The sequence below is a fragment of the Drosophila virilis genome, chromosome 3 (assembly GCF_030788295.1).
Source record: "Drosophila virilis strain 15010-1051.87 chromosome 3, Dvir_AGI_RSII-ME, whole genome shotgun sequence".
Lineage (NCBI taxonomy): Eukaryota > Metazoa > Arthropoda > Insecta > Diptera > Drosophilidae > Drosophila > Drosophila virilis.
In genome coordinates this window covers 15,645,358-15,656,223 of record NC_091545.1, presented here as the reverse complement: position 1 = coordinate 15,656,223, position 10,866 = coordinate 15,645,358, and the positions used below count along the sequence as shown (strand labels likewise).

The 10,866-nt window shown below is 40.2% G+C and overlaps 1 protein-coding gene across 2 annotated transcripts; it reads left to right on the top strand.

Moving 5' to 3' along the window:
* The first annotated feature begins 2,571 nt into the window (after nucleotides 1-2,571).
* On the top strand, nucleotides 2,572-9,406 carry trbl (tribbles pseudokinase 2). 2 transcript variants are annotated; one of them, XM_070208584.1, is made up of 3 exons: nucleotides 2,572-2,657; nucleotides 3,126-4,302; nucleotides 8,088-9,406. In XM_070208584.1, the coding sequence occupies exons 2-3, from the start codon at nucleotides 3,380-3,382 to the stop codon at nucleotides 8,719-8,721; spliced, it is 1,557 nt and encodes a 518-aa protein (XP_070064685.1). In that variant the 5' UTR covers nucleotides 2,572-2,657; nucleotides 3,126-3,379; the 3' UTR covers nucleotides 8,722-9,406. The 2 variants fall into 2 exon arrangements, with proteins under 2 accessions (XP_070064685.1, XP_002047607.1); XM_002047571.4 differs by having other exon boundaries at nucleotides 2,600-2,788.
* Nucleotides 9,407-10,866: the final 1,460 nt, after the last annotated feature.

Sequence of the window (10,866 nt, the reverse complement as noted above, 5' to 3'; positions counted from 1 at the left end):
GGCAAATTTGAGCGCAAGGAATGTCGCGGCGTTCATTTGTAATTATCTATCGAAATAAAGTTCCATGGGCAGTGGGGCGTGGTGTGGGGAGATGTGGGTAGAGGGCGCCACCGCGTCATCAGCATAAACAAGTTCGCATTTTGATGACGCAGCCGTGATGACGCATACAATGTATGAAATACATTCACATAAACGAGCACGCAGCCATATGAATGTGTATGTGTGTGTGTGTGCCTTTGTGTCTGTGCGTATCATACGAGCCCAAGGCCTGAGATGGAGAGTGAAAAAGTGTTTCGTGCGAGAGCTTACGAGCTTGGCAACAACAAAATCTGCTGCTAGAATATCTTCAACAGTCAAAAACGGGTTTCGAACGCATGACTTTTTGATGGAGCGGCAAAACGGCGCTTATACAGAAGCAGAGACAACAACTCGGCGCTATTTCGTAAGCCAAAAAGTCCGTTGGCACTGAGCTTAACGTATCAGTATTTTGAATTCAAATTCAAAAATTAACGCTCGCCGCGTGCACACATGTGTATGCTTTTTAATATATGTACATATATGCATGTGTGTGTGCAAGCAAATGTATGCTGCAGCTTCTTCCATGCGATATATGTATGTATGCGTGTATGTGTGTATGCAGATTGGATTTCGCAATGTGTAATACAAAATTACATGATATGAATATTGACCGCTGTAATTGACTATTTGAAAGAGTGAATTATTTTGATAGTGAAACAGATTTTCATGTTGCTCTTTAGAGGTCTTCCGGCTATGCGTTGGCCCCTAAAAACCATATTCATGACTACGCGCCTGTACCAATGCCATTGACAAGTTTCGCTCTGCGAGATTCGTGTATTGAAGCAGCACAAGGTGATAGGATGGATGCCGGCTGTTCAAAAACGCAACCTTATGAAGCAGAAGTATCAAATGCGATGCGATGCGATGCGATGAATTCAAAATGTACAAACAATAAGTATGCGAGGTGTAGTTCAACCGTTTTGAACACCTTAATATGTATAAAAAAATAAGTAGCTTATAAAAAAGCGTGCGTCTTTAGCAGTAAGTACTCTAACGTACTCTTCTCCCATTTCCTAGTATTTTTAGGTTAAACTTACGTGACAAGAGACGCAAATGTGCAAACTTTTAGGGCGCACCTCGTGCTCGTATCGACAGATGAATGTTCTTCGGTTGCATGTTTGTACGAATGTTTGTACATATGTATGTATGTATACTTGGAAATCACCTTGCAACAGCTGCAACATCCTTGGACGACGTACAGCCATCCCTCACAATTTAGGGGTTGATGATGCAGACGCGGAGTCCGGGAAATGGAAATCTACCTGTAGTTGTAGTTGTCTTTACCTGCATACATACAGATCGAAATATGCGTTGCGTACATGTGCATGTGTGCGATCTGCTGTGCTCTGGCATAATTCCTGTGTAGGCCAATGATCTTTATTTTCGAGTTGCAGCTGCTCACCGAAATCATAAACTGCGCCGCGCACATCGAATAATTGTTGCAGCCATTTCTGCAAGTATACATACATACATACATACAAGCATATCACTGTCACATGCATAGGCATGTACACTATAACATCGATATGTATTAATTCATATCGATAGGAGATCATAACATGATTTCGTTAATATATATCATCTTTAGTGAAAGTGAATCATGGCATGCAAATGAAAGGTGTACTGATTTACTGTCTAGATACATACAAATGTGTGTGCTCAATACGTGAAGATCGCTCTAGCTGATACAGTAAGCGTCTTTCGGCATTCACTGTATGAGTATGTATGTATGTACACATACGTTTGTATGTATGCACACACATTTTTAGCATAGGGGTAGTTTTAAAGCATTGAAAAGAAATAAGACGCTAGCATATGGCATTCAAAATCAACGTTTCATTCTCAAAGTGGAATTTCCGTATACATTTAATTGTAAACGTAAACGTACAGGCGTGCAATGCGAAGGCAAACGCTGATATTTCAACGTTCCACGCAATTGTTTTCGAAAATAACGTCGCACTAGAGCAAACTTTCTCACACATACCAATGCAAGTGTGGCAAATGGAGCCCTGGTAATGTTTCCATTCCAGTCGTTCCATTAACGTTAATGCTTATCAACTGAAGAAGGTTGTTCGTTGAGCATGTACATGCGTCGTTTTGAAACAAGAGTATGGAAGCTGTATTAACTGACATCACAGCGTAAATACACACGAAAAACAGCGAAATATATAATAAATATTGTAAAGAATTAAAAATATAATAAAATACCTAATTATATTTGCCATTGTCTATTGAATTTAGTAATAACAACGTAAACGAATGCCATTATCAATATACATAAAAGTTCGTTTAAAATCGTTCTATAAACAAAACAAATATTTGTGTAGTTGTACCAATAAAACGAGCAATTTCTAAAAGTTATACGTGTTCTCTGATAACATACACAAGAACAGTTGATGTAGTTGAGTGAGTGACGTCACGCGGTCTGGCTTCCTTATCTCTCGCTGAAGCTGACAACCTTTCGGCCCGTAGCCACGCGTAGCGTACATAAGCGAAACGAAAATGAAAAATGGAACCATTTACATTTCGGAGAGCAGAGCAGACAGTCGGGCGCGTTTCGTTCCTTTTCGCGTGTACGAGTGAGTGAATTTTAGTATCGTTCGATTTGTTTTAAAATCGACAACAGCAACAACAAACGCGAAATAATATTCGTTTATTAAAAATATTTCGCAACCGATGTGCTGTATTGCGTCAACCAAGTGAAATTGAAGTCAGCACAAAGATTCGAAAATAAAAAATATTACAATATTTATTTGTTGGCTGGCTCGAGGTCCGTGTTTGTTAAAACAAACAATGAAAAACAATTTTATTCAATTCTCTTCCGATATATTTCGGTTGCACATCGGCAAACCGTCTTCAGGGCAATTATTTTACACGTCTGCGCTTTTTGCCGATGTGCAACCGAAATATATCGGAAGAGAATTGAATAAAATTGTTTTTCATTGTTTGTTTTAACAAACACGGACCTCGAGCCAGCCAACAAATAAATATTGAAATATGGAAAGGTCGCCAGAGCCATCAATAAAAAATATTACTCGTACACACAGGCACGCACACACATACAAACAGAAACAGAAACTCACACACGCACACACACACGTATACACACATATACAACATACAAAACGTACACAACTCAAAGAAAAGACAATGAAAATGCCAATCGTGAGCTAAAGTCAAAACAACAGTTAGTAAGCGAGTTAAAAGCAAAAACTGTGATAATTGTGAGCTGGCAAGCAGTGCATAAATAACATTTGGAACCACAACAACAACAACAACAACAGCAGCAACAAGCCACAAAATGGATAGCAGCAGCAATACGAGTGCAGTGGAAGGTAACAAAATAGTCAACTATACGCTGCCAACGGCTCTCTCGCCATCTGCTGAGAGCAGCAGCAACAACAACAACAACAACAACAGCAACAGGAGGAACAACAACAGCGACGCTTCGTCCGCTGGCAGAGAGCAGCGCCTGACGCCCGCATTAACTGTGTTTACATCAGCCGCATCAACGCCCACCTCCAGCCACGCCTACCCGTACGCAATGTCAACGCCGACAAAAGAGTTCCCGAACGCGCAAATGTTGCGCACAATTCGAGAGAAGCTGCTGCGCACGCCCGGCGGCGTCTGTGAGCTGCACGCTTTGAGCTTTGCGGAGCAGACGAACCTGCATGGTGGCAGCATGAACCCGTTCGGAGTTGGCGGCGAGCAGCCCGTGAAGGTGATCAAGAACCGTTATCTGATAAGTGCCCAGCCTAGTCACATCTCAGCCGCGGCAGCGGCCAAGACGCCCGCCTCCTATCGCCATCTCATCGATCTGACGTCGTCGAATCTGCAATGCGTGGACGTCTTCACCGGGGAGCAGTTTCTCTGCAAGATCATCAACGAGCCGCTGCACAAGGTGCAACGCGCCTACTTTCAGCTGGAGCAGGACGAGCAGCTCTGCCGCAGCACCATCTACGGCCACACACTGATCCGGGGCGTGCACGATCTGGTGCCCCTCTCCAAGAACCGCACCTACATCATCATTGCACCCGTCCAGCAGAGCCAGCAGCGCGTCTACGAGAACCTCCACACGTACATCCGTCACGAGAAGCGTCTCTGTGAGCCGGAGGCACGAGCCATATTCCATCAGATCTGCCAGACGGTGCAGGTGTGCCATCGCAACGGGATCATCCTGCGCGACCTCAAGCTGAAGCGTTTCTACTTCATTGACGAGGCGAGGTTAGTATCTGTATCCATTCGGCCATACAAATATAATTCGTATACCCTTCGCGAGGGCCATCTACTTTTGTCATGAATTATGTAACGCACTGAATACGAAATCGATAACGATTGCGAAGCCGAATAATCGATAAAGTTTAGTTAGTTTTTTATACCCTTACAGAGGAGATTTTAGCTTTGTCTCGAAATATGTAACAACAAGTCCGTCTGTTTAAGTCAGATTATCTAATTTTTTACAAAATGTTTCAAATATTATTTAAAAATTGTTTACTAATAGAAACCTACAAAATTAAGTATTAATTATTTGGAAAAATAAGCTGGTTTAGTGCTTAGATTAGAGTACCATAAAACGACTATAGTTAAATTTACGAATTGAAGATTACGTAAGTTTTAAAGGTTTCGAAAAATTTGATATTTGCCCCCAGCGGAAGTTCTCATATTAATATAATATATAAAAAAATCGTGCAGCATAATTCAAGGCAAATCCTTAAGTATATACATATAGTCATAATGGATTGTGAATATTTATATTTCTTGCAAATGATACGTTTCTTCATTAATGAAAAGTAATTAACTACGAAATCGTTTAAAGTTAGCTTTCTTTTACCCACTTTTGCTGCTAGAACTAGTTTATTATTTAGCTTTTCTAAAGCTGGCAACACTGTGCGACTCGTATGTGTATATAGCATCCACTTGGAGTTCGCTGAGCGACACCACTGTATAAAGTTCATTTATGAACATATGCGAGTAGTTCCAATTCTAGCATATTTACGGTACATACATAAATATGTATGTATGTATGTATGTGTGTATGTACATGTGTTGATGGCTTTCGTAATCGATTGGTGGTGACCCTACCCCGGCACCCGCATATTGCCCACCAACAACAACAACGGCAACATCAACTCACACACACACTCTCACACCTCGCACACATTTGCTCGCTGTACTGGTTGCATATCTTTATTTTGCAATTCGATAAAAACTCGTTATGAGCAACAGTTGTTGTTTTTTTTTGTTTTGCTTGTGTGTTGGTGTTATTGGTGCCACAATTGTTGCTCTTGTTATTGGCCGACGTTGTCGCTGTTGTTGCTGTTGTGTTCGGTGTCGGCCAGTTGTGGGTAACATTGAACATTTAAGAAGTGTTGCAATAATAAAAAATAAAAAAAAAAACCAATAGATCAACAGCAGCGACAATACGCCTGTATGTGTACATACATATATGAATGTGTGTGTATTTATACAGTCAGCTATGGGAAATTACTGTAGCTGATGAAATACATCGGCTCCAAATAGAATATTGCGTTCTTTTATGAAAAACGGTTTTGCGTATTCAATATTTTGGTCAATACTGTACACACGAAACACTGATAATACAGTAAAAGCTACAACAACAACAACAACTGTGTACATATGCATGTATGTATGTATGTATATCTGGAGCGTACAAAGTGCTCGCAGCGAGGTTCCTACTTTGTACTCATTTACTTGTTTGTATGTGTGTGGCTGTGAGTACTTATACGTGAGTACAGTACACGTCGAAATGTTAGGCTCACCTTCAAATTTGTCTGTGTGCTTGCAAAATAATTCATTTTTGTTTTTTTTTTTTTTACAATTGTACATACGTCAGACGTGTGTATGTTTATACATACAAATGTATATATTCTTAATCTTGACTCGTGGCGAACGGAAAAACTTTTCTTTTTTCGTACCTCGCTGTCTCTGCTGTACCTGTTGATTGTGAGAGACACACAGTCGCAATACGGTTTCTCTTAGTATGTGTTGGGTTTATGTGTGTGTGTGTGTGTGTGTGTAGTTCTTACGAATGAAGCAATACTTGTTGAATGTTTTTGAACTTTCTGCGTTAGTATTGTTTTCACGTTTCCATTGCCAATGCAATTAGCAAATTTATTGCATCGGCGTTTTCCGCTATTCGTGTTGCCAACTTGTTTTTACATACATACAAACATGCATACGTATTAATTTTGAATACTCTGTAATTTAGGAATTCAAAAAATGAGTCTCTAATAAAATCGTGCAAGAATTCACAACAGCTGATAAATATGAAATGCATTCGTAAACAATCAAATATGTACTATCAATGTATTCCACAGAATACATCATGATTCTGCATGAGTAAGAGTTTTGTGTCTAGATAAAAGTCTTCTACAATCATACTTATATATATGTATGTACGTGAATAAATATTTTTCCCAGATAAACAGATTTTGTATACTAGTATATACATACATCTGTATTATTCACTTAACAGGCATATTTCTTTGCATATTATAGGTTCTTGACTCAATTTTAATTATCTCAACAAACATTTAAAACAGCATTTTGTGTGTACATATGAATGTACACATACATACATACATACATACATATGCATGTACCAAAATGATGCTATATATTTTGGGTTGAATGTACTTATTTGCAAGAATGTGTGTTAAAATAAATGTGATTGTTAAAATATAAAGATAAATGAATATAAATCATACTCACCTTCGATTGGCAGCCGTGTATTAAATGAAAAATATTCACTTATACATACACACACACACACACGCACACAGACGCACCCATTCGGCTGTAAGGTCAAATTGTGCTGCGTCGTCCCTGACTCTGATCTTCTGTGTGTATATGTTTATGTATTATTATTTTTGGTTGGCGCATAGATATTTAAATAGCATTTAAATTAGCAGCACGTATTAACGCCGCCGTCCTCCTCACCAAGCTCACCTCTCCTCTGGCTAATTGAGTGTGCGAGTATCTTTTCGGAAAATACAATTTGTTAATTTCAAAAAGCGACAACGTTCGCATTATTTGTACAGCGCGTAAGACTGAAAAAGAGCGGTAGAGAGAGAGAGAGAGGCAGCAATCGTGTACGCTCTTCAAATGAATAGGCTGCGCAATGTTCGCCCCTCTCCTATGAGCGAACAAGGTCGCTTGTTGTAACAACTAAACTACGTGTTGCTCTCACTCGCCACCTCTCTCTCTCTCTTTCGCTTACTCTCCATGGATCGTATTTCTCTGCTGCTGCTGCTGATGGTGGCGTATTGTAATTTTTGTTTGACGGCAGCAAGAGGCGCGCTCAGTATAATTTTTTGTTGCTCACTTTTTGCTCAGGGTCAGTTCGAGGTTTTTGAGCTCGTGTGTATATATATATGCATATGTATGCATGTATTTTTGTTTGTTTCATGGCACAATCGAAGAAAAAATAATGTTGATTTTTTTCTTGGCGCTCACTTAATTATCTTTTGGCTTTTGATTTCCAATGTTTGTTAGCTGTTGCCATTGTTGTCTCTGCGCAAGAAGCTTTGAAGCCGTAGGTGGAGTTGCCACAACGCTGCGTCACTTGGAAGTAGGCTGGCTTAAATGAGAGCGCGCTCTCTCGCTCTGTTTCTCTCTCAAGCTTTTTTGCATGCAAATGTAGGCCAATGTCAACATGGTGTCACCGCTCTTGGGTGTTTGGGGTCGCCTGCTTTGTCAGAGATGGGTGCACGGCTTGTCTTTATGTTAAATTGTCAATTACATAGATACGTTCACGTCAAAGTTTGGCTCACTAAGGCTGGCAACGCCATCAACGCCAACGCAATGCCAATCGATTTGTGTGTGTTGTGTGTGTCTGTTGTAATGCGCTACTAAATGGCAACACCATCAATTTTTGAACGTTATGCAACTCTGCATCTGGCTGCCTGCGATTGCAGACACAATAAATAATATGCGATAAGCATTCACTTAAAATTGATTTTTTGTCTTCTTTTTCGTTTTGATTACAGAACTAAACTGCAGTATGAATCGCTGGAGGGCTCGATGATACTCGACGGTGATGATGATACGCTGAGCGACAAGATCGGCTGCCCCCTGTACACTGCACCGGAGCTCCTCTGCCCGCAGCCGACGTACCAGGGCAAGCCGGCGGACATGTGGTCCTTGGGCGTCATACTGTACACCATGCTTGTGGGTCAGTATCCGTTCTACGAGAAGGCCAACTGCAATCTGATAACGGTAATCAGACACGGCAATGTCCAAATACCCATGTCGTTATCCAAGTCCGTGCGCTGGCTGATGCTCTCGCTGCTGCGGAAGAACTACACGGAGCGCATGACGGCGACACACATATTCCTGACGCCTTGGCTGAAGGAACAGCGGCCGTTCCACTTGTACCTGCCCGTCAATGTGCAAATTGCCGACGACTGGGACGTTGATGTCGATCAGGATGAGCACGAGCACATGGAGGAGGGAGACATGAGCGACCTATGTCAGCTGGGTGATAAACGGGAGCACGAGTACGAGGATATTGGCGTGGAGCCGCTAGACTATACGCACAGTACGCTGCAAATGGCCCAGACTAGCGTCTCCAGTTCGCTGCCCGTCGAGCCTGATGCGGACGCCGACGAGGACATGGGCTGACCAATGTCCGAGACAGAGCCGGACACAAAGCCACTGAAAGCTCGCTTTCTCGTATACGCTGGCGCGTGATCTTGAGGCGTTAACTCGCTTTCGGATTCAATGCTTCACCTCCCGCCCCGAGGCGCATTACCTGCTCTCTACGACGATAGCCGAGGCTAAGGCGGCCGCGCTCTCCACGTCATCATCCTTCCTCGATTCAGGTGGCGATTCAGCCTCCAAAACTCGCACACAAAAAAGACTTTGTAGCCTCGCTCACACCTTACACGTAAACATATACAATTAAAAAAAATAACTCACTGCCTTCCAAATGAAACGAATTAGCTCGTTCTAAATGAAGAATCCTTTCACGCGTTACAATCCGCATCCGCCGAATCCTCGTAACAGCAGCTGCAACTCCGACTGCGACTGCAACTGCAACTGCAACTGCAATTGATTCTTCCTAAAAGCAACTTATGTACAATACATAAATTAATATTTTGCTGTAAATTGTTGATCTTATCAATTGATAGAAAGCATTATTTTCAATGTTTACAAATGGCAATGAATGCAAATTGTTATTTATTATTTAAATTTTTTTTAAAGTTTTGCATATTATGAAAAGAAACAAAAAAAGAAAAATAGCATAAAAAGTGAAAATTATGAAACGAATAAAACATTAAACTTTGATCTCACTTTAAAAAACGAATGTGATCTTTTACTTATTTAAAATTTGATTCGATTCCAGACTTTTTTTTTTTTGAAATTTGTGTACAGGATATCTGCTAGTCACCCTCGATAAAATTGTGGTATTTCTTTGTGCTTTATTGCTCTGATAAATGTGTACATTGGCCGAACGTCAAGCACGTGGGAAGAGTTTATCTCTTGATAAGCGTTATCAGCTGTTGCCTGACATGAGATTGCATTTTCAATGCCAGAATCAGAAAAATTCCTCAACTTTGGGCCTCACATGATATAGAGTCCAATCGCAAGGTAAAACATATACGTTTATATAAACGTTAACTTATCGGGAATGTCAACCGATTTGCGGAGGAACCGGTTCGAAATCAGAAATAATTTAACACCATGAGCGGAACTTCAAAAGAGTTGGTAAAAAAGAAAAAAATAACTTAAAAAAAGCCTCAGTTTTAAGGTAAAAATAAAGCTGATCCAAATAATTGCATTTATCTAACTAGAGATGCCAATTTTGGGTAGAGCTAAAATCTAGCCCGCAACGTTTGTTTGAAAATATTTATGGCTTAACAATATTTTCAGCAACACGGGCAAAACAGAATTAAAAATTGAATCGGGGCAAGAACTAAAGCCCGGCTTTATGAATGTGGAACTAGGTTAATGAACTGAACCTCAATGAGCTGGTTCCAGCTGCAAGCCGAACCAATATTTTTGTTGTGCTGCAGCCCTGGTACTAATTTATTTGCACTTGGAGCAACAGATGAAATACATATACATATGATATTTTAAAAATTTGCTGCTTATGCTTTTAGGTAAAGAGAATATAAGCAGCAAAATGTTTACTTTAGATATTTCATATTAAAGCCAAGCAACAGCTCATATTTACGTATCTACGAAATAGCTTAAATATTTGTCTGGAAACTTAGTTGGGGAAGACGGTAACAATAGCATATTTAGGTTTCATTAATTAAATTCGCCAACGATAAAGCCTAACCACATGCCGAAAATGTGTTTACTAACTATTTTATTCGCGACGCAATAACCAACGCATGTATTTGCCGACGTGACAAGTTCTACGTAGCTTCGCCTACTTCTACTTTAGTCATCGTATCGTATCATTATAAAATTGGTGAGAGAATTTCGTAAGAACGTTAAACCTGCTGAGCGCAACGTAGGCGCCAGACAATGTGACTTCCCGACTCTCTCGAACTTGGCATGCTGGAACAATTTTAATTAGGTGTGGTCGTACTTCTAGAACATTTTGATTATGCTTTTCTATTTGGCAGATAAATACATATTGTATGTGACAAATTTGTCGAAAAGAAATGATAATTCAAGCTCTTTTCAATGTTCCACGTCAGTTTTAGAATTTGCAAGCAAGTAATAAAATAATTTAATTATTTCATAAATTTCCCCAAGGTAGTCGTACTTAATAAATTTTAAAGATCTAACTAAATTGATATGTTTTCCATTTCT

Coding starts and splice junctions, on each gene's coding strand:
- trbl (XM_070208584.1), top strand. CDS start 3,380: ATGGATAGCAGCAGCAATACGAGTGCAGTGGAAGGTAACAAAATAGTC. Junction 4,303..8,087: donor TACTTCATTGACGAGGCGAG/GTTAGTATCTGT, acceptor TTTTGATTACAG/AACTAAACTGCAGTATGAAT.